Source organism: Girardinichthys multiradiatus, chromosome 3 (genome assembly GCF_021462225.1).
Source record: "Girardinichthys multiradiatus isolate DD_20200921_A chromosome 3, DD_fGirMul_XY1, whole genome shotgun sequence".
NCBI classification, from domain to species: domain Eukaryota; kingdom Metazoa; phylum Chordata; class Actinopteri; order Cyprinodontiformes; family Goodeidae; genus Girardinichthys; species Girardinichthys multiradiatus.
This window is the reverse complement of record NC_061796.1, coordinates 6,248,431-6,276,112: the sequence shown is the minus strand read 5'-3', so window position 1 is coordinate 6,276,112 and position 27,682 is coordinate 6,248,431. Positions and strand designations below refer to the sequence as shown.

The window sequence follows — 27,682 nt, the reverse complement described above, 5'->3', positions numbered from 1 at the left end:
TGAAACACATTGAAGTTTGTTGTGAAAAGTTACTTTTACTTTTGCAGTCCGCTGTATTTCTTTAACTTGCATTGCTGGACTTGAGTTTAAAGGGGCGTAGAAAACATTGTGGACACATCACGCATGAAGCTTACACCCTCGCGCGCACCAGCACGCGCTGACGCACGTTCTTAGAATAATAAGCAAACGAGCGCGCAGCCCCGAGCGGCGTGCAGATGGCATCAGTGTGCGTAAAAGCGCGGCGCCGGGTTGCTTCGGCATCACAGAGGAGACAAAGATTTTCTATGACTCCGTAACTCCAGCGAGCAACAAACAGGAGAAAGTCCCATGCGCAATTCTCCCCACGGGCTATGCCTTCCCTTACTCGGGAGGACACAGCTGCGGGGAGCAGGAGGGCGGACGACGGAGGAGCTGAGAGTCGCGGCAGGGAGACGAGAGGGGACGGCCGAGATCTGGTGTGCGCCCTGGAGATGGAGCTCACGAACCGCAGCCTGTCAAATAAGATGGATTGCGTCAGCTGCGACGATCTGCTCAATCGAAACTGCGCGAACTCCGCAGAGGTGTCAGTGCCGCTGTCACCCATGGGGAAGCGGGCGACTCACATGGAGGGAGACGACCTGTGCAGACTGATAGACAGAAAGTTTCTGATAGAGGATAAGAAGCGCCTCTGCGCGCTGGCGCTGGGCACCGCTCTGGTGGGGATCCTGCTGATGATAATCCACGCCGAAATATGCCCCTATGTTTACGAACCGGTAGGTTGCACACACAGCCCACTATTTTCAATAAAAACTTAAATTAGTCAAAGGTCTTTATAAGAAAACCACTGATTTCAGAGATTTATTTACTTATTGCCGGATAATTTACTAATCCGGCAATAGTAACGTTTCCAACATTACTTTTATTTTTTTTGCCATGATTTTTACCTTTGCTCGGTAAGGTGAACTCTGGTATATTAGGACAAAATAAATTTATTTCCACCCTTGCCTTGAAAATGATGTTGGAAAGAGTTAGGGTTAGATGTCAATTCGTTTGCTTGGAAGTGTCACATTACAGGGGCCCCAGGCTACATCACACATGGGTGTGTGGTCAACATCAAACATACAACTGCTCTCTGATATCAAAAGGTAAGAGAAACGACATAGATTCTGGGCGAATTGTAATATAAGGTTACACAATTAGAATGATTCATGCAGTTCAGACATTCAGCCTCGTAAGACTCGGATTCTGTATCTGGAAAATCTTTCTCATGGCTGAAGAATTGTCAAAAAATCCCCAAAAACAAAGAACACAAACAATCAGTGACTAAACGCTCCTGTCCTCTTTCCCAAGACAACTTAAAGTTTCAGTTTCATCTTGTTCAGTATTAAATGATGTTATTAAATAATAATAAAAAAAATGTTTAAAAGGCAAGAAAAAAAAAAAAGAACTTTTAGGAAAGTCATTGATTACTTTAGCATTATTCATTCTTTTTACAATTCTTTTTTCAACATTCATGATAAATCATGTGATCATTTCCCTCCTCTAACCAAAACATGCATGTTTTTTTTACATTATACTGACATTTCTTTTAATCTTGTAGTCCCTAATTACTAAATAAGTCTTGACAATTTGGAATAGAAGTTTGAAATGAACAAGTATGTCAACAGAGCCACAGAGATTTCTCTTGAAGGCACCTTTTAATTAGATGACATAAGACTAATTTGTAAATTGTCACAGTTGTTCGGTAAATAATGATTTTACTTTCTATATCTATTAAATAACACACCAAATGCTGTTTATCAGTCAAATGAAAGTGTGACAGCAGTTTGAGTGATACTGATGGATGCAGGTGTAGCCTCTGCCTGAACACACGTAAACATACTGCTTAACGCACTTTTGTATTCATTAAATGCATCAAAACTAATTTTCTGTATCAACCAATTACACGTCCTTTGATGGCCTTTTTTAATTTTAATAAAAACAAACAAAAAAAAAAAGATAAAGAGACATCTGATTTGATGAATAAATGGCGATGATCTTGTAATTCCTTCATTTTTAGTTGAATTCAAAACTCCTACCTTTGATGAAGAAGCACATTTTTCTCTTTTATGCGCTACAGTCCTCAGGATAAAGAACAATATCATACAACCAGTTTTTAGTTTAATTCACATACAGTATGTTGACACCATGGACAATTAAAAAATATGTGACACACTGAGTTGCAACTCTAAATTGCCCTTAGGTGTATGAATGAGTGTGTGTGTGTGGTTGTTTGTGTGTTGCCCTGCGATGGACTGGCGACCTGTCCAGGGTGTACCCCGCCTCTCGCCCATAGACTGCTGGACATAGGCACCAGCTTCCCCGTGACCCACTATAGAATAAGCCATAGAAAATGACTGACTGACTGACACTGAGTTGCATTTTTAAACTTGCAGAGAAAATTCATTGGTTTTTCTTTATTTCTCCTGTTATATATGCATAAGTTTCAAATGAACACATTTGGGTCAACATCTGCATCAAAAAACAGTCATCTTAGACAGTAACATAATTCCACTGGGTGTTGTCAGCTGTTTAAAAATATTTTGCTGTGGGTCATCAAGTCATCATGAACAAAACTACAGCCCTCTTTCCATATTTTGCAGAGGAACGAAAGTTAACTTGGTCGGCATCTAGTCTAGTTTTTAACTCAGACTTTAAATGTTTTGACATGTTTCAGTTCAAAAAAGGTTATATTTGATGCAACAAAGACTAAACATCCATTATAACTCCTTCTTTTTGCTGTCAAAAGGAGTTTCCTGATTAGCAGACAACACAAACCCCATGCAGCTTGGCAGCAGACTCTGCCCCTGGGCTTTGACCCCTTTTGACCCACTGATTAGTGAGTCCGTTTTCAGATCCCTGCTTTGGTAGCGCAGTCTCATGACATTAACATGCAGATCTCATTGGATAACAATGCCAGGCCACACAATCAACCAATTATTAACCACCCCCCACCCACCCACCCTCCAACTTCTTAGCAGCAACACACAAGCTCAACATGTGGAAAAAAGTTCTCATGCGAGCCGCAGAGCATCCAACCCCCTTCATCCTGTAAAGCAGCGGTGATTGATTACAGTGTCGAAGGGCCTCACGCTTCCAGCAAACATCAGCCACACGTCTTTGAACGCCTCGGAGAAAGGAAGCAGGGACTCCTGATATACACCTGATGCATTTGTTCGGGGAGTTGGAACCGGAGATGCCACTGGCAAAAATTTATTTTCCAGCTCAATATGAACAGAAAACAGGTGTTACCCAATCATTTCTGAAAACAGTCATAAAATCTTGGTGCCATGGAAATGCTGATACACTGGAAAAGTGCTCTGTTGCACAGTTAAATCTTACTATTTTGGAGACTCCGCACAACTGATTTAAATTATATAACTGTTGTGACCATTCATCTCAATACATTGCATGATGTCCAAGTCATGACTGAAAGCTTTACTGCTCGTTGTCAGTAACAACTGCTTCATTATTGGATTGTCTTAGTCTTATTTTAAATAAAATATACAAACTAATTTCTAATTATGCTGCAGCATATTTTGGGACTGTTTTGTTAAAGGTATCAGCACCCCTCCAAGTGCATAGTTTTACATGGTTTTGCATGAAAACAGGTCTATTTCTGTCGTATTTTTCCACATTTTACCTCTTCCCCTGCAGCAAGATTGTTAACAGCACTCCAGGCTATCTTTCCACATCATTTAGCTTATAATTATGGCATTTGCTTTGCCAGTCTGAACAGTCTCTCTTCATTCCGGCTTTGGTTATGGGTCTCGCCATGACAGTGTGCTCCTGTGTGCAACCTTGTGTCATCTTTTTGTCTAATTTGCTAACAAAGCCTTTACAGTTTCAAACTTAGACTGACTGGCCGAGGATAACTGACGTTTTGACGAGCTCCTATGACTCAGACATTTGTGATTCCAAACTTGTCGGCTCGTAGTCAAAAGAAAATAAAAATTAAGGTGGAAACCAAAAACTGGCACTTTAAATGTTAAAAACATTTGACAGCTGCAACAATGTGCCTTAGGCACACATGACACATTATTTACAGTGCCTTGCTAGAATATCTATACCCCTTGAACCTTTTGTCACATCATAACCACAAGCTTTAACGTATTTTATTCTGATTTTATGCGATAGATCAACACAATGCAATACACAATGGTAATGTGGAAAAAGTGGAGAAATTATGCATGGTTTTCCATGTTTTTCCCAAAGAAAATCTGTAACGTGTTCTGCACCACATTGTCAGCTGGCATTTTTTTTTCAGCCTTCTGATTCACTATAGAACCACTACAATTGCAGTTTCAAGTCTTTTGAGGTATGTCTCCACCAGCTTTGCACAATTTTAGCCGATTCGTCCTGGAAAAAACTGTTTAAGCTAGGTCAGATTGGACAGAGAATGTCTGTGTTCCCATCAGCTATGATCAGCTTCCCTGTCCCTGCAGAAGAAAAGTATTCCCACAGTCTAACGCTGCCTCCACCGTGTATCATCGTGGCAGTAGTATGTTCAGGATGATGTTCTATATTACTTTCCTCGACATTCAAGGCCAAAAAGTTCAATTTTGGTCTCATCTGACCAGAGCACCTTCTTCAACATGTTTGCCATGTCACTTACATGGCTTTTGTTCTTGCCACTCTTTTATTGAGGCCAGATTTGTAGAGATGGCAACAGTTGTCCTGTCATCAGATCCTTTCACCTAACATGTGTCTCTCTGCAGCTCCCTCAGAATTTTTATGGACCAGTTGACTGCTTCTGCCTCTCGGTTTAGGTGGACAGCCATGTAGGTTTGCAGTTGTGCCATTTTATTTTTTATTTTTGTTCTCCACAACATTTTCAAAGTTTGTTCTATAACCTTAAAGAACAGGCGCATTTATACTGACATTAAAATACGCATAGATTAATTCTATTTGCTAAACAAACTATTTCTTAAGGTATTTGGCACTGCATTTTATTTAGGGCTATCATGACATAACCATGTATCATTTTCCTTCCACCTCACAGTTGTGCACTATATTGTGTCGGTCAAAAAATCAACAAAAAAAACAAAATGTATTGAAAGTCGTGGTTGTAATGAGATAAAATGCGAAAAATTCAAGGTGAAGGAATGGGAATTTTGCACTGTAATCAGATTAATAGGGTACACAAACACAACCTATATGAGGAATCAAGATGAGTGTGTGGGCCTCCATTTCTTCTGACAAAAGTCCTACAATATGCACCACTAAACTGTAAATGTAAACATCTTCTCCATGAGAGGAAGCAATAGATTGTCATTGCTGGATATTTAATTTCAGAATTTATCAACCCATCATCCACTGTGTTTTCCTGTTTTCTGACTTCACCTTTTTCCATTTTGCATGAAGCAGCTGAGAGGCTGTAAAGCATAACAAAGATTATTCTACATCCATTGCAAAGATTTTTATATCAGTTTTAAACAAAAAGTTTTTTTTGTAATTCTAAAGAAACTAATTTTCAAAACCATATCATGACAGGAATACCTTTGTTGGAACTTTAGAGGGTTTTAGTCATAAATTGTATTTTCATTTAGGAATATTATATAATAATATTATATTGAATATTTAACTTTTTGCATTTTTTTATAATATAACAAGTTATTTATAGTGGCATATTTTTGAAAAATAGGTCAATCATTGACTTTTTTGCCTGCACTCTGTAATACACGCATATTAAAATCATGATATGATACAGTGTTAATTATACCTGTCCTCCTTATTAAAGATGAGTATTGTTTATTACACAAACAAGCAAGAATGGAGTCACCATGTGAGTCAGAACTATCCCACATGTGAACGTATTTCACAGAGATTTTACTGAACTGTATCTCCAAGCAAAGTGCAGAATCCATTCAAATAACCTGCGGCACTAATTTGTGTTCATAAAAACAAAGCATATACCTGAAACTGTGATCCAGTGTTTGACTTCTGTTAAAGGTTAACTCCTAAACATGCCTAAATGTTTACTGTAGGCATCTGCAGTACCAAGCCATGTTTGAGTTTTGAATTAGACATACGAGTTTTCTTGAATATTAAAATATAAGATAACATGCATGATAATTATCTGTGTCAAGGACCAAATAGAAAAAATACTCTGAAAGCCAAATTCAGATTTGGGAGTTAATAGATTGGAAATCATTTATTTTTTTATTAAATTGTAATTTTGGAGAAAAAAAACATGCTTAGTGCATAAGAAAGATGCTACATTGCTTATATTTTTGCTGTGCATTTTGTGGTTTAAGTTCATCTTCTTTTTAGTTATTTCCTGGATGGTTTGTCCCACTGACAGTCGATTGTCTCATCTCCTACGGAAAACCCGCATTTGCTTCACCCTTCTGAAAAACTTTTTCCAACAGAATAATGTAACAGAAACATTTGAAAATACTCACTGTTGAGGTCTCTGTAACGGCACTTGGTGAAATGCTTTTGTGGGATCTCCTAATTAGTCCTGGATGAAACATACACGACGTGGATGCTACTGCAGAAACTGTGGAAAACAGCGTACCTTGCCAACGGACGTCACACACTACCACCAACACTCAGGCTTCACCAAGTTCAAACTATTGTAATTTTCTTTTTAAGCAAAAACCACTTCCTGTTTAAATCTTCCACCAAAGTTTCATCTTTTACTCTGTGACGTATGACTCATGTTTAAAGGTGCCGTTTAACCTGCAGTCATGAGGTGGTGCGGCAATCTCTGCTCGGTTCCTCCAGTTTGTGAGCCAACCTTAGTGTGTGCATCTTTGCCTGCAGCTGTCAGTTTCCCGCTGTGGAAAGTATTCCATTACAAGCAGGCTCATTTCAGCACTTTGGTTCATTATACAATCATTTATTCCTTTTTCATTAGAAACAATTACTGTAATCTCTGCTCAAGGCATATGTGGAAAGACAACAATCACAATATGTCCTGTTGTGTTCTCTTAGCAGAAAGAGAAGAATGATCTGTTGTAATTGTTCTTTTATGAAACCATCAGACACGTCAGGTAAATGATATGAGCAGAAAAAGCAGCAATGCACAATTCTTGTTAATGTCGGTCAGACCAGTCAAACAGATCCAAGCTTGCATCCTATAGACTGAGGTGGAGCTCAGCAGGAGGTTACCAGGAAGGTAGAAAAATCAAAGATTTTTCAAATATTTTGAAAACACAATATTTTTTTAATGTTTTATGTCTTTGGAAACATAATTCCGCAGACGTAATTTATCCGCAGCTATTTATGAACAATTAGGGCTTTTCCACCAAAGAAGTTCCAGTTCTTAACCCTGACTGGTGCCAGAGCCAGCTTTTCCACCACCTGAAAGTCTTTATTTATGTCTCATTTATTTATTGTCTGATGCTCCCCCTGTTTTATTCTGTGTTTTTGTGAAGGATTGAGCATGAAGACAATTTAACCACAAAAATTATATTATTTATAACGATAGCTCTGGGTGTGAGTGCAGCTGTAACTGATTTCAAACTAAACTGCGATAAGATAGGAGACAGTATTCTTGGGTCATTCTGATGTTTGACATTTTATTATCATTGAACCAAGGTGATTTTAATGTTTTTGAATTCAAAATTTGAGCAAAAACAAAAATAAACTCCAGAGTTTTAAACATGGCGCTCACAACATTTTGATTGGCTGCTGTTCCTGATCTCGCCCTTAGTTGCTGCCAAAAGCTATTATTTGTCAAACTGGTGCAGGGATAGCTGTTTTTTTGTTGCTAGGGTTTGGGCAGTGGAAATACAAAGACGTGGTGCTTAGAAAGCACAAGCACCAGTTATGCACTGGAAGTACTTGACTCCAAGGTAGCTTTAAAAAGCGCATGCTCCAAATCCTTGTTTTTTATACATTTTAATGACTACACTGTACATCACATACAGAACTCGTGGCGTTTTGGGTTGGGTTTTTTTTTGTATAGGTGAAGAAAGAGATTTCTAGAAATCATGCTGTGTTTATGATGAACGTCTTAAAAAGGTTATTTTAAAAATGAGTGAGACAGAACATTTCCCCACTAAAATATTAATATGCATTTAAGTTCAAATTTTAGAAATAAATCAACATCATTGAGTGTCATATTTCTCAAACAGGTGCCCTTTTATTGTTAAGAACTGTGTCTTTATTTGTAACAATGCTAGCTTAATAGTGAGAGAATAAGATGTTAGAGGCACGTTTTTTGTCTATAAACGACCCAGAGTTATTTATGACAGACTTCAGTTTGGTCATTATTGAAATGCTACAGAAAAAAAAAACCTGATTGCTATGAGCTAATAATAATTGACGGTTCGTGAGCATCACAGATAAATAAATCAATCCGATCATTTCAGAGGAGCATCCTGCCAAAGCTGCGGTCTTTGTCCTAAATATTATAAATACTTGCTCTTTGAACAAAAACAGATGAACTTGAAAGCTGCCGTTAACTCCATTTAATGAAAATTATTGTCCAAAAACATTGCAGGGAACTAAAAGGTGTTGTGGTTAATGTTACCAAAAAAAAAAAAACCACTCATTTGTATACACTACTGTATCCCAGAAGGGACAACATTAATTATTTACTAAAATAGTCAATACTTAACGGCTTACTTTCATCCCGGATTACATGAGATGAAGATTGTTCATGAGGTGCAAGTCTAGTCTGAAGTTTAGGCTTTTGTGAGTCTAAGTCACAGACTAAAATCACCACCTTTGGCAGACAGGGTCTAAAAACCTTGAAGTTAGTGTGTACCTAACGAGCAATCTGTCGTAAGTTACATGCATAAAGCAAACTTAGGCTCCAAAACTGGTTCTCAGTAAGAAACGTAGAAACATCTACATCTGGTCCTGCCTGTAGGTATTCAGACTTTCAATATATATTTTTTACTTAGTAATCTATTGACTGTTTTGTGTAAGGTAAAACACCCATGCTGATAGGAAGACCTAATTTTGTAGTCCTTAGAATTCAGCTGGAGGCCATAGTTGAGATTAATGTTCGTTTATTGTCAATACTGTAAATTAACAATGAAATGTTTAGATTTTTTGAGTGATAGTGACATATTAAGTGATCTTATTATTTTTCAATATTAGATTTTTAACAAAAGTTAGGCCACTTGCAGGAAAGCTATAGGGCTACAATTCCTTGTTGGAAAGCTGTCATTTTTGTACTTAAAAAACCTTTCCTTCTGTTTGTCCACATTCCCCCTGGGCAAACAGTAACTCCAGACTGTCAGATGAAAGAAGTTAATAATTTCCTCCTTGCTGCATATTGTTTTCAACAATGCTAATGGACCATTGTGGTCGACTGAAACAGTAATTTCAAACTATGTGATATCTTCAGACACACAGTGCAGTGTGCTGCCACTGGGTCACGCAGGCTTCTATTACAAATCGTACAATTTTCCAGACATGTGCAAACAGTCGAAGCACCAAACAGCTTAACAGTAACCATATGTTGGGTCATGTTTTCTGTCTGTCTTTAAAAAAATATTTAAACAGCCTCCATCACAGGCAACATTAGTCTTCAAAACATAATATATAAAGCTCTTGATTTGTATAACCTGCCTTTTTCTCTTTTTCCCTACCCGCTTCAGAACCACAGGGTAAGTGAAGAGAAAGTGATATGTATCATAAACCGGATGCTTAACTGCATAAATATGGTTTTAGCAGCAAAAAGCAGGGATATTGGAACAGTAGCTCTGTGTTTTGGAGGATTTCTGGTTGGATGACTGTGTCCTCAGTTTAAATTTGAGGCTTTAAAAATGTAGAAGATGCTTAAGCACTAAAAACTCTAATGGCTTATTCGAGACTTAAAAGGGATTTTGAAAATAATAACTAACACACAGGAAAATTGGTATTTTATTGCAAATTGGTCATTTTTTCAACATAAAATTAAAACTTCCAAAGTGCAAATACCTCTGTGCTCTTCTGAGCAGGTACCACTTTTTTCTTTGTTCTATGTTTTTATTTTTTTATAATCAAATACCTTTTTCAAAGGTGTTCACTTGTATTCTTCAGCAAACTATTGGACCTGTATGTGAGAACACTTTATGGATTTCAAAAAACACTAAAAAAGTGGTTTGTAAAGAGGATCAGAGCAGACTGGAAGGGTCAGATGTCATTATCAAAGATCTTCAGCTAACATTACAAAAATCAAGTGGCCTGCTCGATGAGTTCAATATTTAGACAGTGTTGCAGAACTGCTGCAATACACGATACTTTCTCCAAAAGTTATTTTCAGGCACATAGACTTATAATGAGCTCCTGAAACGTGGAAAATATCAACCAGCAATTACTGCATTCTAAACAGTGCTTAGCAATAATAATAATGCACATGCATACTGTAATCACGATACATTCACAACATATTGCGCAGCCGTTGCATCATAACTTGTGGGTCACTGGAATCAAACATATAAGTCTGAATGCCTTGCAACTTCAAAGCATCAGAATCTATCACAAAATCTATCAAAAGTCCCTTGACTGCCGCAGTATGTAGTAATAAAGGTTTATAAGCTTTTTTGTGCACTCTGTGCCTCTTATGATGTGATTAACTCAAATAAATACAAAGAAGGATTGCCATTTATTTTAACCATGTTTTTAAGAACTGTGTATTTTATGTAATCAGTGCAAATCTGTACTTCATTTCCAAGCTATACTTTTATTGTCAGCGTACGCTTGTTAGTGAAACAATATACAAAACCCGATTGTATCTTTAAAAAACTGAGGAGAACATTTAGGGAAATAAACCACATTTCATAAAAAACATGAAACCTTTTTTTCATGCTTTATCTCCTGTTGTAATTTCTTTGCAGGGCTCAAAAGTGTCCTTGGTAACCAACTGCTCCATAAGCCTGTCCACTGGGTGTCTCCTAATCCTCATCATAGCTTTCCATTATAAGGACATCAGGGTGAGTTCCCCTTGTTCCCTTTAGCTGCTTGTTCTGTAATGACTGTTTCTTTTTTAATTGTTTTCCAAATTAACTCGGTTAGAACATTGTTTTGTTTGACATCCTTCATGGCAATTGTTTTTGAAGGAGCTTTTGGCCCACTGATGATATCGTCAACATTGTTTAGCCGTACTTCATTCGCTGTAGGAGTAAAACGAGCCTGGAGGAGAACATGAGCCTGCATGGAGAAGTATTACATCCCAGCTGTGATGTTGTTCCAGTCCACATGGCTCGCTGCCGCAGTTTGTTTTGTCAGTATACATGGGCTTTGACTGAGGTTAAACTGAGAAAACATTTCTGTCTTTGTCCTTGGAGGATGTGTGTTCAGTGAAAAACCTTTAAAAGCAAAAACTGAGTTACTTTTTAGGACTGAGTTGGTTAGCAGGCTGCTGGGTTTCTATTCTCACTAACAGTATTTATCTGGCTGATAAACATGAGGGACTGCCTCCAAGTGTGAAGAGTAGATAAGGGAAGGGAGGCTGTGGGTGGAGACATAAGCTTTTACATGTACAGCAAAATGAAAGCTTTAGTAGGGTCTATGTTAATAGACCAAGGAATCTAGGAAGTTTCAGAGGTGTTACTGAGGACTAATATCCACCAATGAAGACAAGGCACTCAATGAAAGAGGAATAACAATGAAAGAGAAACAAAAAAAGAAAAAGAAAAGAACGAACAAGAAAAAAAGAGAGAACTGAAATAAGACATGAAGTAGGAGGCAGAATGTAATCTTATAACGGAGCAAGAAAAAAATAAAAGAAGCTCATTTGTCTCAATGAAAAATGTAAAAGACCCACAACAGGACTGTGGTTAAACAAAAAGAAAAAGTTGAAATAAAACCAACAAAAAAGCCACAGTCGCGGTACAGCAATGACGTCTTTCCCCTTCTGTCATAAACATGATATTATTGTGTGGGTTTTTGTCTTACATTAAACCTGGGCTGGACATCAAAACCGGGATAGATGCTTGTGACCCCTGTAAGCCGAAATAAAATTTCTTTGCACACTGTATGTGTTCAGAAGGCAAAAGAAGAACATTTTAATTAACTCTCAAGTGTTTCCTCCAATAACTTTAAATGATCTTATTCTTTAAGAAAACACAGAAACACAAACCAGAGAAGTATAAAAGTATTGACGACAATAACTTACTTTCAGTTAGTATAGCAGCATTTTGTAATGTTACGTGATGTTAGGTTTGATAAAGAAACACAGACACAAAAGCATCAGAAAGGGTGTAGTGCATCTGAAAGAACAAATGTATATAGGCTTGTTTCACTTAAAGGGTTAATTAAACGGCTGCCTGCAGGATCACCTGAAGCTAAAGATAGTCCTTAAGATGAACCATGAGCAGAACAGGTGAACTGTTAATATGTGTGATTTTCAATAGTTTCTATCTATGTCTGTACCCCCTTTTAGCTGTTCATCATTGACCACAAAGAGGTGGACTGGAGAATAGCTATAACAAGCCACAGGGTTCTTGTGATCACCCTGGAGCTGTTGGTCTGTGTCATCCATCCAGTAGGGTCGTACTGGGAAGTGGACCTCTACGCCAACTCCTCCTCCGCCGCTCCTCTCTGTATTTCCAGTCATCATGACAAGGCCCTGTTGGACATGGAGCTGCTGTTGTCCATGCTCATGTTCCTGCGCCTGTACCTGGTCCACAGAGCCATTCTACTGCACAGTAAAGTGCTTCTGAGTGCCTCCTACAGGAGCATAGGCTCACTTAACAACATCAACTTCACCTTTCGCTTTGTTCTTAAGGTACTGATGAACAAACATCCGGCACGTACACTGCTGGTATTTATCCTCCTCTTCTGGCTTACAGCTTCCTGGACGCTGACACTATGTGAGAGGTAAGAGGGATGAGTGCATATGTGAAGATATGTTTTGGGGGAAAAAAACATGAAAGAACAGAAATGGAAGAAATCAGGATGCCTGCTGCATGGCTGTTTGTTGTACAGAGCTATAGGGGTACATTTGAGGGGAAATTTGTTGTTGGTATTTGGCTTGATGTTAAACGGCTAGCCTCAAATCCGGCTGAAAAGATTCTTCTAAAGTACCAAACCTGAAGTGGATACTTTTTCTGTCAGAAAAAGAGCTCTCCCCTTTGAAAGTTCCTGCGTGTTTGGCAAACGGGCACAAAACAGGTTTGTCTTCACATATTGGGAAAAAGTTTCATCTGATTTCATGTAAATAAAATTCTACTACTATTTTTAAAATTTAAATATTCTTAACAATGAAATCATTAAACTAATAACTTTTAAATTGTAATATATATACTCTACTGTATTCACGTGTATGGGGGCACAAATTGGCCTGGATGTTTTAGGTTCGAAATGATAGCCTCGGTTACCCCTAAATCTTTTCATAATAAACTGTTATGCCAACTATTCTCCATACTTGCAACTACCCACCACTTACAGGAGACAAGTGCAATCTCATACAGACTTTCAAACACATGTATGGGGAAATAAATATTTCTTGTAATATGATTATACAGAAATTATGTCCCTCTTTCTTACAACATTGTCTCAGTTTATTTAAGTTTAAATACATTATTCTCTGTTCTAGAGCCACTCTTTATTAATTTCTTTTCAAGACGTTCTGTTGTAGATATGTTACTTTGTTTATTATCATTTTTTGTGTTGCATAAAGCAGTTTAGACCAAGTTTTAGCTGTCAGTGAGGTTTATCAAATTTCATAGTAGAATACTTTAGTAGACAGAGGAGTTTATGGTCGACTCAGTGATTGCATACAAGCACAGATCATCATCCTCACACAGTTGGTATGGTTGGTTTATGATGACCAGATTGATATGCTGTGTGTGATTGTCAGCAAACATCCTGTAGGATATTATAGTTAATCATTTCTACTTTGGTTTCATTTTTCCAAAGGACATTCTTCCTGAACTTCTCTGATTCACTTAGATAACTTTGCAAACATACGTTGGCATAGTGTTTTTTGAGAGAAGAGTCTTTCTGCTGGTACCTCTTACAAATAAACCATACTTGTTCAGTCTTTTTTAACATGTCGACTGAGTCCTGTAGATTCTGAAATGGGGCTACTGGGTTTTATTGTAAAATTCTGCAGTCTGGTCTTGGGGTGGATTTGCTGGGACATCCACTACTGGGAAAATTGGAAACCATCTTCAACGTTTTCCATTACTAAATAATTTATCTTTAGACTATTGGACTTTAGATGGTTGCCAGACAACCTCCTCCCAGATTCATGGGCAGCAAAATTTGTCTAAGGTCATTGCCGATGCCTTTCCTTCTTGGCATTGTGTTCACCCACACCTCTGTCTTTTTTAGAGATTGTTAGAACTGCTGATTCAATCATTGGCACTACCTCGCTGCTATTCTCACATTTAAGTCCTATGATAGAAACACAGGGGTATTTTTTTCCATAACTGTTCTGACAGTTATGGAAACTTGTATCCTCATGGTTGCACTTAGACAAGGTGTTTATCAGATTTCTTCATGTGTGCAAACTTGTTCTTTATGATGTTTTACAAGCTATAATGGTAATATTTGTTTCCCTCTATCCCTGATAAGACAGTTTGATTAGTGAACCATGCCTTTCTTAAACACAGGATTCTGTTTGCTCAATAATCACCAACACATTAGGTGATGAACTCCTCAGGGCTGAGGTGTGCTGAGAAGTGGATTGATTCAGTTACCTGAACACCCCTTTGTACTTCCTAATATTTAACAATTAATTTCATTCATGCCTTCATTGACACCTCCATGAGCGACTGTGGCTCAGGTGGTAGGGTTCTTCCTGTAACTGTTTCAGTCGTTGTGTCCTTGAGCAAGACCTGTGTTGCCCAAGAGGGCTCGGTGGTGCCAATTTTATGGCAGCTCTGCTTCTGCCAGTTGTCCTTCTGCAGCTGTGTCTACAATGTAGCTTACCACTGTCAGTGTGTGACTGTGTGTATGAATGGGTGGATGACTGTGTTGTGTGAAGCGATTTGGAGTCCTCGGACTTCAGAGCGCTATACAAGTGCAGGCCATTTACCATTTACTATTTAATGTCAGTCAAACCTAAACAGGGACAATAAATAAAATCTGATCTTCATGTGGTGATATGCCTTTAAATATTCATCAGGTCTATGTCTAACTAATGTGCTTTTATTTTGTGGTTCCAGATTTCCAGAATTTTTACATCAATTAAAAAATGTGCACATGTTCTAAAGGTCTTAAACAAGTGTTGCAGTTTTTATTTTATTATTATAGGAGTTGGTAATTTGACAAATAACAAAAGTTTTCATATACATAGAAGTTTTTTATTTTTAATACATGACTTTAATTTAAAGAAAATAACATGTTTCCTTGTCATGGAAGATGTCATACTGACATACTATTTAAAAATTCCAAAAATGGTAGGAATTACCGATACTGGAGATAAAAATCAACAGGATTCTGGAAATTTGATTGAAAAATTATCAGAAAAAATTAATTTTAAGGTGAATTTAGCCTGTTTTATAACATAATAACTGCAGCAGGAGCCATAAGAAGGCCTGTATTATATTTTCCATTTCATCTGGTAATCACACCCCCCTTTCCCACCCATCCCCTCATCTGCAGGCGTACCGAGGCACTGGCAACGAGCCGAATGGACACGGCCCTGTGGCTCATCGCCATCACGTTCCTCACTGTGGGTTACGGAGATGTTGCACCCCAGACCAGCTGTGGCAAGGGGGTGTGCCTCTTTACTGGTGTCATGGTAAATAGCTTCATTTTTGTTGAGAAAATGTATTACATGACATGTAAGAAAGTCTTTAAAGAAAACAAACAAACGGCACTACTGGGGTTTTTATCAGGTGGCATTTTTGGGTTCCTGTGGGGAAATTAGCTGCTGTGTATGTTACAAAACAAGAGAAAGCAATGCTTGACTTGATGCGCTTGAGGCGTGGAAATGTGTTATCTTTGTTTCACTTCTCTGTTTATTAAAAACAAAAGTACCCTCAGCACTTTTGTTTTGCATGGATAACTAACCTGATAACACACAAAAATAAATTGTTCTCTCACTCTGCTGGTTCCGTTGGTCCTGCTGTGGTCTACCAGCCGTCTTCTTTCAACTTCTTTTGCTTTTGCATGCTACCATTCAAAATAATACAAAATAACCACACTGGATAGTCTGATGTATATTACATTTCTGTAATTGAATACATATTAGAATGTAATGAAGAAACATTTCTAAGGGATACTTATAATTTAGTCAGTAATAGATTCAGTATAAAACGATGTAAGCAAATGTTAACAAAAGATCATTTCAGTCAGAACCACATGGAAAGCATTATGTCTAAAAATAATTTAAATAAAAGTATATTTTACGGCAGCAGTACGATCTTAAACTAGATTTAATTTGTTTTTAAATCCAGTCTTTATTTGAAGTAATTTACTTCAGTGAAGAAAATATATCACATTTTGAAATAATTGTTCTTACAAAATCACTTGTGCTGCAAATGTATTTCCTATTATATAAATTACGTTAAATTTGTTCTTTATTGATTTGATGATTGTTTGGAGACTTTAATGAGTAATCCAAGACTTTCTGTAACCCTGGGGTAGAAAATGTTACATAAAATATGGAATGACAGACGGCCATTTTTGTTAGCCACTATACAAAACTATAGTAAACTTTATTGCTCTGCAAAAATGAAAGCTGATCAAATAATAAACTCAGAATAAAAGTTGATGTTTAGAATCACTTATTGCTTTCTTGTTATAACAGTCATCAAACTGTACTCAGGTTCATTTTATTTATTTAAGACCTGGAAAACAGTTTGGGAACTCAAAACAATCATTCAAATACATTCAGACATTGTGTAGCCTGCTCTGCTGACCAGTTTTAGAAATGATTACAAAAAAAGTTTCCTCTATAATAAGTTTTAACTGCATGTCATCTTTTTCACCTGGTAGTTTGTGTCCCGTATATACTCTGGTGTGTTTCACTTTTTTCTTGCTTTGTAACAGAGCCTTTTCTTATTTCATTTGGAATTTGAATTTAATTATTTTTATTTGGCTGTATAGTTTATTCTGTGCTTGGAAACTTTTTTTTTTTTTGGATACATACGGCTTCTGCCATGAAAGCCTTTTCTACTGCACAGATTCCAGCTGTAAGTGAAGCCACTGCCTTTCTGAAGTACACAAAACATATAAGATATTGTAGCGGAGCTCCAACGATGGTTTATTATTGTTTGGTCATATTAAAATGAATAAATTGTCATAGTTTCCCGTCTCTTTCTTCATTTAAAGCCAAGAAAGCAATGCAGTTCAATTGTCGTTAATCCATGATCTGCAAACTAGGACAAATTAAACAGGGTTTAATTTCCTTTCACAGAAATGATTGCAAAGGTTTTCCCTCCTCCAGAGCATTTGCACATTTGGTCATGTTACAACCACAAACTTCAATGTATTTTATATGGACTTTATTTTAAAACAACACAAAGTAGTGTATGATTTTGATGTGAAAGGAAAACAATACAGGGTTTTCCACATTTTTACAAGTAAAAATCTGATAAGTTTGCCAAACTCTCCTGAAACAATACTTTCTAGAATCACCTTTTGTTTCTCGTTTAGCCAAAGGTCTTGGGGGTATGTCTCTATCAGCTTGGCTTGTCTAAAGACAGAGGTCAAGCTCAATCAGAGTTTTATGGAGTGTTTATTTATTTAAGTCAAGCTACAAATTCTCCATTTTATTTAGGGCTAGACTTTGACTAGGCCATTCTAAGACACAAATATACTTTGATAAATACTTTGATCTAAACCACTGGTGTCCAAACCTTTTGTCATGTGACCCAAAATGGACAATTCAAAGTACTCCCCCAAAAACAAACTACAGTAAGAATGCAATATTTTAATTTTGTAGCTCTGGCTGTAAGTTGAGGGTCGTCCTGTATGAAGGCGAACCTCTGCCCAAACTTCCAGTCTGCTGCAGCCTCTTACAGGGCTTCTTCCAGGATTTCCCTGTATTTAGCTCCAATGATCTTCTCATCAACTCTTACCAGCTTCCGTGTCTTCTCTGCAGAAAACCATCACCACTGCATCATGCTACAATCATCATGTTTATTTTACAAATAAAAACTTTTCAATTTTTTATTTGTATAATATTTTGAAAATCATATAAAACGTTTCTTTCAAATCCCAATGATGCACTTCTTTGTATTCTTGTATATAGACCATGTTGCTAAAAGTATTTGTCTTTCTACTTTTACATGTACATGAACCTTGATGACATTCCATTCTTAATCTATGAGGTGAAATTGTTGATGGACCCACTGCTGCCAGCAACAGCAACTTTACCTATTCTATAAACATCTTCCACAAGGTTAAGGAGTGTGTTCAATCTTAGATGAGAAAACAAGGATTGCAGCCTCCACTCTAAATCACCCCAAAGATGTTCAACAAGGTTGAGGTCAGGACTCTTTCACACCTGCTGCCATGGAAGTGATTGTGACAGTGTAACTCATTGATGTGGTGGTGCGATCCATGCTTTTGGCAAAATAGTGAATCCCATAAAATCCTAGGTATATTGAAGTGTATGGCTGTAACTTCACAAAATGTGAAACGGTTATTAATTACTTAATAATATTAATAATGAATAATATGAATTAATATTAATACTTTTTTTTTTTAGTGGAGGTGTAACAGGTGTACTGAAAGGTCAAGGACAGAGTTAAAGGTTAAAAGGACGCGGAAAAGATACATGTGATAAAACACGGATACAATACAGCAAGACAAACAATATGTCACTGACGATGAGGCGTGGTGGATTTTGAAGTAACTTAGACACTTCTTTGTCACCTTAAATTAGAGTCCAAGAAGATCTGAATATCTGTGGTGGTTCTGGATGTGTTTAGACAACTTTGTGACAGAGTGGAAAACAACCACACCGTATCACCATATTTCTCTGTCTGTCTTGTTTTATAAGTTTCCCCTAAAAGGGGAAACTTTCCACCATATTCATTTTTAGGTGGTTTATTGCATTTGGCAAGACTACACCAGCAGGGCGTGCAAACCTGTGCCCACAGTTTGGAAAAAATTTTTTTTCCAATTCCCATCTGGGAAGTCTAGGAAGTTATCAAGGTAGTGATACTTACACCTGTAATATGGCCGGAAGCCACTCTGCTCAACAATCCTGTTAGAAATCAGTCTGCAGCTGTTTCCAGGGGTTGACAGCTGTGTGTACTGCCCATCGCTGTGTGTAGATGGATCCAAGGAAAGAGTTTGTACCTCTGGGGTTTTGCAGATGATGTAATGATGGATATTTGGTGGCTGCTGAAGTAAAGAATAAACATATTTCAAAACTCTGCCTGAAACTTTCTTATACTCAAGCTTTGTCTGTCCTCCTTCCCCTCTCTCTGTCTCTCTCTGTCTCTCTTTCTCTCTCTGTTGCAAGCCAAAACGCAGAATACCAGGTAAAGACTGGTTAACTCTTCATAACTATTGTGGACATGAGCTCAGTGCAGTGTTGTGTGCATGTGTTCTGTTCAACATCTTTTTGTGTTTGTTGTGTTTGTTGAGGGATTTTTTGGAAAACTCTGCAGTTTCCTGTTCAGTAATAGCAAGCTATTCTCAGAGGAAACCGCACAATTAAAGAGTTTTAGAGTTCTATTTAACAATAGAACCTTTCTTTTTGTAAATAAAAGTGATTCATTAGTAGTAACTATTAAGAAATGAAGACCAACATTGACATCCATGAGCATAGCTCCTTCCCTTTAAGGGTACCATCCCAAACTCTAACAATAGTAGATTTACCATCAGTGTAATGATTTAGTCTTCTGACTAAACTTAAAATGTTAACTGAGGATCTGTGGAGAAGCCCTAGCTAATTTCTCTGTGTGCCTTTTGGGTTTCAGGGTGTAGCCTGCACCGCCATGCTGGTTGCTATCGTTACTGAGAAGCTGGCACTAAACAAAGGAGAGAAGCACGTGCACTTCTTCATGATGGACAGCCAGATTTCTAAAAGGGTAGGTATTAACTCACTTTCAGCAAATGTGTACAAAAGCTGAAATATTGACTGCATGAGAGATGGAGCATGCATCAATCACACAACCCCAAACCACTTGTTTTAATTATTTAAATAAGGATATCTTGAACTATTAAGGGTCAAAAGTGCCACAATCTAATAAACAAAAATTATGTTTAATAAATATTCTTATATGTGAATATTTAAATTAAACTATTAATGCTTACATTAGATACAGGAATATAGGTACATGTTTTTTAAAGCATTGTAAAATATGTAATTCAAAAATGATATGTGTAAATAATAACTTAAAGTTTGAATCCATTTCACGTAAAAACATCTGTAAACGTGAATGCTTGACCTCATGGACAAGCATCATAGGTTAATTTGACCGTATTCAGTTTTCACTACAGCCTTTGAAGGGGCGATAGTGGGCCAGTTTATACAATGTCTGCTCAGAGGAGAAGAGAAAAATATCAGAAAAGAAAAAATTAAAGTAGTTTGTCATCAGAAAATATCATTACTGTCCTTGTTGTTCTGCAGATATAAATTATACACCCTGTTAAAGCAGCACATCCCTCCTTCCCATATAAACCCCTTAAAAACAAGGGTAATTGTTTTTCTTCTTCTGCTCATTATTTGACCTTTTCTTTATCTGCTGCTTTTTTGGGGCCACCATTCGATTGGGAGTATTATTATTCCCTGCCTGTTTACTCAGTGAGGTCACACAAATGTAGCATGCGGGCTGCATTTGTGTGGCCTTATTATTGAATGAATGACTGTTGTACAGGAAATATGAATAATTATATAATAGCAAAAATTATTACAAATGATTTTAATGAATTATGGATTCACATTTAAATAAATATTAAAATTGTTTCATTTTTAATTATGTGTATTTTTTAGAGTTTCACTTACTATCTCATAAATAAATATTTATTGGGAAAAAAATGGATTGATTGACTTGTTGGATTGTGGTACCATTGACTATTGGTATTAAATTAATTAATTACTTTTATTTAATAAATTAATTAGTATTTAAGTAAGCTGTTTAAATGTAATTTTCTTGTCGTTCTGGTGGGTCAATTTTAAATTCCTGCCATGTCTCATCCCCCACCCTCTCCAAAATTTGACAACAGCATATTTAAAACTCCAAAAATGCTGTTGTAGTGTTTGGTTTTGGTGTGTTACCCCAACATTTCTGGAGACACCCCTGGTTAGAATAATATCTATTTGACAATGTCATACCATCAGTCAAAGAATATCTTTTGCTGAGTCCATTTTAAAGTGTGTGGTTTTGCTTGTCATCTGCCTGTGTTACAATTTGAATATCAGAAGCTTATGAGATAATATATCAACATAAACATTATGTCTGTCTTTTTAGTTGCTGTCAGCATCATGGGAACAGTGTGTTTTATGCTACTGTTAATTCAGAAAAATTTGTTCTGAAAAAGGTTTTGTTTTTAACAAGGGAAAACAGGTTCAACTAATGCACAGACAAGTCTGTTCATTTAATAGGAATTCAAACTATATAGAACACCTTTAATAATTTCAATATCTAAAAAATTGGACTGAAAAGCAAACTGTGGTTGAATAGTTTTGACTAAAGGTGTTGATTCAGATATATGAAAAGAATAAAGCAGGAACCCTAAAACTCCCTCATTTTTTAAAGCCACCATGTTAAAGTTTCAGGATGTATGCGTCACCATGTTTCACAGATTCTGTTTCTGATTCTGCTTTCGTCACTTTTCTGTTCACCAAATAAGACACACACATGTGAGAAATGGATAATGTGGAAGGATAAAGGAGGGCGATGAGGCCCACCAAGTTCTTTAGAGCCCTTTCAAGGCGTCAAACAGAAAAAAAAAATCTTATCTCTGACAGGAAACAAGCTTCTGTCAGTTCAGGTCAGAGCAGGATGGACAGGAAACTGAACTTACGCCACTGTTTGTGGTAAAACTTGCCTGCAGAGGCGTTTGAAATGTGTAAACCTGCATGGAAGGAACCTTAAATTGTTGCTTTTTGATGTGAAGAAGTTTTAATCAAAAGAAAATATTTTAACTTCCTGTGTGTAGAAATGTACATGTATGACATCATGCAATGTTAGCATCACCTTAGGTTTTCTAAAGAGAGCTACAGCTCCTCGCCACACGCGCTAGCTGCACTGTTTGGAGAATACAACCATTTCCTCTTCTCTGGTGGCTGCATCCTGTCTCTAGGTGCAACTCTGTGCATGTTCATTCATCCTTAAGAGCTACCGCTGAAGAGAACAAGGGAAGACATCTGGATTCGGACACTGACAGTCTCTATTAATAACCACTACAACAGGGCTGAAGTGACATCACAACAGAGCAGTTGTAGTGATTTGTGCTGGAAAACAAGCTGGACCCAAATAGAATCAGAGGGAAGAGTGCTGCAGGACCTGACCCTGGGCTGTGGGTCTTGTGTTATTTTTATGAAATTTGAATCAAAAACAGAACATCTGAAACAGGAAAGACTATCGGAATTTCATCAGCTGCCTTGAATGCTTTTATGTCCTTTCTAAAAGATATGAAGAAGCTGTTGAGGATATTGGCCAATAGAGTGATTTGTAAGTCATATTACAACCACAAACTTTAATGTATGTCATTGACATTTTATGTTATAGATTGAAACAGTGCTTCGTGGGGAAGTAGAAGGAAAATTATTCATAACTTTCATATTTTTTATGCAGCTAAGAGGCAGACGGTTGGTCTAAATGAGCTGCAAATATCCACAACTCAGGTGGCAGATTCTGTTCACAGCACTTAAGTCTGCCCCCCATGGAAAAGTGGCAAGATTGATAGAAATGTTTGAAAGAATTGCAACAAGCCATGTAGGAGACAACATGTCAAAACCTGTAAAAGCAGGTGCTCTGGTCAGGTGAGAGTGAAATTCAGCTTTTTTGTCTACATGCATTATGCTGAACACACCACGTTCTCCGTGAAGAATTGTGGTAGAATCACCATGCTGTCAGGATGCTTTTGTGAAGGGAAGATGGATGAAGCTAAAACAGAAGACAGGAGAAAACCTGAGGCTGCAAAAGGCCAGGGTAGAAGTTCAACGTCTGGCAGGACAACAATCATAAAGTCAGAGATACAATAGAATAGTTTACATGAGTGGACTCAAACTCCAATCCTCAAGGGCTGGTGTCCTACAATTTTCTAGATCTGTCACTGTTCTAACAGTGCTAAATAAACTGCTTTCTTCCTCAGCATGCAGTTATTTTATGCTAAAGACTTTTGATTGTTTGATTTAGGTGTGTTAAAACACAGACACAGCTTAAAGCTACAGAACACTGGGCCTCGGAGACTGGAAACCTTATGGTGTGGATGAAGGCATATTCACGAATAAAAATTATTTAGATTTAAACCTAGTTGAAAATATTTGGTAAGACCTGAAAATTGCAGTCCACCAAGTCTCAGTCTGACTGAGACTGAGCTATTTTACCATTCACAATTGTGCATTAGTTTGTGTTGGTTAATCACAAAAAAATCCCACTAAAATATATTGAGATTTGTGGTTGTTACGTGACAAATGTAGAACAGTTCAAGCGGTTTAAATACTCTATGCAATGCATCGTACATGTTAAGGACTGACTGACTTCGTCTTAATGATGTTATCATCTTTTTCCTGCATGCTAATACAGATCCGGCATGCAGCTGCTAATGTTCTGAGAGAATGCTGGCTGCTACATCGTGCAAATCTGGCGAAGGGCAGACGGGACGAGCACCGAAGACACCAGCGATGCCTTCTGGAAGCCATCAGAGTGTACGTTGCATGGTGGTGGCGGTGTGCTTAAATCTGGGCAGGAGCTAAAAGAGGGTGGTGTTTGAATGCCTTGGAATATGTACTTTATGGACCATTCACCTAGTGTCAACACTGAGTCCCCAACTGCTAATTTAGCTAACAAATTTTATTATTTGCATTTCTGCTGTAAGCAGGATATGTGTAAAAATTAATGTAGTCTTAATTTAAGTCCAAGTCAAAGTTCCTGCCAGCAAGCAACTAATTAAAATCATTAACTGTCAAAACATTCATCCCTAAAGATTCACTAATCAATAAAACATTGAACACAAGTCACTGTGTTGTGATGACTTCTTAGTTGATTCTTCTCTGTAAATATGGGAGCCCCAAACTCCAAGAACAAGTGGATTGCACAAGCAAGGAAGCTCAGAAGTGTGAGCTTCATTATTCTGTCAACAGGAATACATGGTTGAGGGCACTCTGTGTCAGCCTGCGTGAAAGGGCCAGTGCTTCCTGTTTCAAACTGGGCTGAACCATTACAAATAAACACCCTGTGGAAAGTATGAGAGTGGGAGGAACCTCCACACCTCGGGAATTACTGTCTACTGTTATGAGACTCCATCACCTCATTATGTTCTCGGCCGCCAAGCACCAATCACAATATTGGTTTCCATAAATCTGTTTTCTTTGTACTTCTGCTTTCGTCCATCTGTGGCGCTATAATTTATCCGTTTTCCACCTCTGGCAATGTTTTACAGCTGTTTAACAAACTCAGCATGACCCTCTCCGTGCTGATTAGTGGAATATTCGTCAGCATAATCTTTTCCCAAAACCGGAACATCTTGTGCCAGGACTGGTGTATTTGTATCAAATTAGGACAAACTCTCTGTATATGAGCAATTCAGATTCCTGACTGGACCTTTTAAAAACCTGATATAATTGGCTTTAGATAATTACTTTAAGTCCAAAAGCAGGGTTTATGCTTAAAGAAATCACAAATTTGTATCCACTTCTGTCTATTGAGTGCAATACTGTGAATGATATAATACAGTTTATGTTTGAAATTCATCCACATTACTAAGGTCTAACAAATATATATATTTTGTATTACTTCTCTACAGATTTCGACATTTACGCCTCAAACAAAGAAAACTGAGAGATTATGTCAGTGAGATGGTGGACCTTCCAAAGGTAAATGCCAGCTGGAATATTTATGAACTGTTTCAACATCAAAGGTAAAAGAAAACACATTGCTCCAGTGTTCTTTATTTCTAATCAGTGTCCAGATCCATTTTGAGCCAATGGAATAAAAAAGAGAACCACCAATGTACAGTTTATACAGTGTATGGAAAATAAGCTGAGGGTTAAACAGAGCACAAGTATGGAGGGTTGAGTGTAATTCAGTCTACATCTGGCTATTTTAGCTCTTTGGAAGAATCTCAGTGAAACCAGCTCACTGTTTTCTTTCCTGACTGAAAGTTGCTTAATATCATGCATTATAAGTGTACAACTAAAATTAAACCCTGAAACAGCAACAATAATACAACAGACAGTAAACTGCATTGTTGGAGGTCTGGTGTCTCTCATGCTCCTCATGACAACTCGCTATAGGTTCTCTATGGTTGCTTCTCAGTCAAGCACAGTGGTTCCATGGTAATGAAACCAGGTATCTGTACTTTTGGCAGAGTGGGCATGTGCCAAGTCCTGTTGGAAAACTGAATTAGCATTGACATAAAACTTGTCAGCATAGCGATTCGTGAAGTGCACTAAACGGCCCATGCCTTGGACACGTCTGTGTGAGGTGTCTCTCACAGTCGTCCCTCCAGTCCCAGTCCAGCCTAGTTTATCTCCTCCAAACTCTTGAATGGGCTTTGTTTCACAATCATCTCAAAACTGCACTTATCTCTGTTGCTTTTGCATCGTTTGTACGATACTTCTTTCTTCCACTGAACATTTGATTAAAATGCATGGATACAGCACTCTGTGAACACCTGTTCGTCAGAGCTGCACTCATAATTGTTGTCTCAGTGCCAAGAAGAAACACAGATTTTTACTTTCACAGGTGGAGCTTAGAAACTGCTTTGGGATTATTTCAATTGCAATCGCCACAGAGACAGAAATGAAAAGAAAAAAAAGAAGCAAAGAAGAGAGAGACATCAAGGAAAAAGAAAAATGAAATGGGTAGGAGAAAAGAATAATGGAGAGAAAGAAGAGTAAAGAGAATACAAGATAACACCAAAGAAGACTGCTTCTACACCTCCAGAAACATATATAGCAGCAGCAATGTTACGGAAAGGTGCACGGTACTAATGAATGCCAGATGTATTTAGTGGTAACTGCGGCTAAAAATAGAACATCTGTGTATCTGTTAACACCTGAATCTAAACACCTGTGGGTGTAAGTCTGAGTGCATTTGTGTAATGCAAGGTTTCTCAATAAAAATATGCAATAGCGAGTGTGATGAGCCACAGACCTGCCCTCCTGGACTCGAGACAGACACGGAGGAGATCTGAGCCACTGACATCCAAATGCCCCCCAGAGCATGGGAACCCTAGGATGACCACCGTCGGAACTACTGCAACCCCCCTAGAGACGAGCAGAAGAGAGCACCCGGGAACCAGCCAGCAGCCACAGTGCAGAAGCCCCAGGGAGTTGCAGCGACGAGCCAACAGGCCCCACCGGCAGCCAGAGCAGAGCCAGCCACGGACCCAGAGACCCAAGACCCCGGGGCACATCATCCCCTCAAGCATAGGCCCGACAGACCCAGAGGGCCCAGGTTCTGGCAAGCAGCCACCGGGAGTGAGCCGGCACACACGAAAGCACCCAGCCCCGGACACCAGAAACCACCCATACACCAGCGGGCAGAGACACCAGCCACCAGCAGGGAGTGTGGTGGGGAGGAAATAAGCCCCACACCAAGCAGGCAGGCCAGCCCCTCCACCAAAGCAAAGCCACGTACCATTACTGCCGCACACTGCCCGTCCAAGACCTGGCACCTCCATTTAGTACACTTGCAAAAACTATCATATTCTCATTATGGGGTGTTGTATTTTGAGTTTTGAGGGAAAAATAAATTTAATACATTTTGGAATAAGGATGTAACATCACAAAATGATGAAAATATGAAACACGGTGATTACTTTCCAGATACCCTGTAGATTTAAGAATTAAAACATTTGCTTTGTACACTGGATTTTATCAGATGCAGATGATCATGTGTGACCTTAGCGCCAACTGGAACAACTCTTATCGAGAGCTGGAACAGAGGATCCTCTTCATGGAGCAGAAGCTAGACGAGCTGACTCGCTGCTTCCAGCAGACATCGGAGCTGCTGTCTGAGGTCCTACGTCACCGAAACCCAGAGATCAGGTAAATAACACAGCTGCTGGTGAGGCTGCTGCTGTTGCACAGATCTGCTGATATCACACACATGGCAGGATGTGGTAGCTGAACTGAAACGTCCCAGCTTTGGAAATTGAGTTTTATTTCATTGCATTTGCTTCTTTTGCAGGTGACATGGCTGCAAACACTTTTTACCAAGTGTCTGTAGCATTTCCTTCTACATCATCTAGGAATCCTGGCCGCCCAGAGGTGCTACAGAACTGTTCCAGAACAGCGTAAACATCTCATCCACTGGTTCAGCGCCGCACACGGTGCTCAGTGACTCAAGCTGTAAAATTACAGATAGTAGGATTATCTGAGAGTGTTTCGGGAAGTCTGCTGTACTGTGTGGCAAATGTATTTGTGATTGTGCACAAAGAACTGATCTGAAAGAACTGTGGTTTGCATTATAATACCAAAGATAGTCTAAACTGAGTTTGTATGAATAATTATTAATACCTTATTCCTGTGGAATTTGAGGTTTTATATATTTTTCTATTTTTTGAGGTAATTTCCATATATTCACTTTAGGTTTCAGCAAAACCTCATAAATTGTTTTTCTTTACTGTATTGTTGTTTAATGGTTATTCCAATGATTTCTGTTTACAAGCACTAAAATTTTCACACATTCTC

General features: G+C 38.1%; 1 protein-coding gene across 2 annotated transcripts; it reads left to right on the top strand.

The window, feature by feature from the left end:
* The first annotated feature begins 183 nt into the window (after window positions 1–183).
* On the top strand, window positions 184–27,682 carry kcnn4 (potassium intermediate/small conductance calcium-activated channel, subfamily N, member 4). Of its 2 annotated transcripts, none has more exons than XM_047359456.1 (9): window positions 184–752; window positions 10,800–10,895; window positions 12,692–12,783; window positions 15,517–15,655; window positions 19,794–19,904; window positions 23,571–23,692; window positions 24,790–24,859; window positions 26,871–27,037; window positions 27,180–27,682. In XM_047359456.1, exons 1-9 carry the CDS (start codon window positions 351–353, stop codon window positions 27,181–27,183), a joined length of 1,203 nt encoding a protein of 400 aa, XP_047215412.1. In that variant the 5' UTR covers window positions 184–350; the 3' UTR covers window positions 27,184–27,682. The 2 variants fall into 2 exon arrangements, with proteins under 2 accessions (XP_047215412.1, XP_047215404.1); XM_047359448.1 differs by having other exon boundaries at window positions 12,347–12,783.

Excerpts from the sequence above, each read along its gene's own strand:
- kcnn4 (XM_047359448.1), top strand. The coding sequence starts at position 351 with ATGCCTTCCCTTACTCGGGAGGACACAGCTGCGGGGAGCAGGAGGGCG. Across the intron at positions 10,896-12,346 it reads TCCATTATAAGGACATCAGG|CTGTTCATCATTGACCACAA; the intron begins GTGAGTTCCCCT and ends ACCCCCTTTTAG. Across the intron at positions 19,905-23,570 it reads ACAGCCAGATTTCTAAAAGG|ATCCGGCATGCAGCTGCTAA; the intron begins GTAGGTATTAAC and ends ATGCTAATACAG.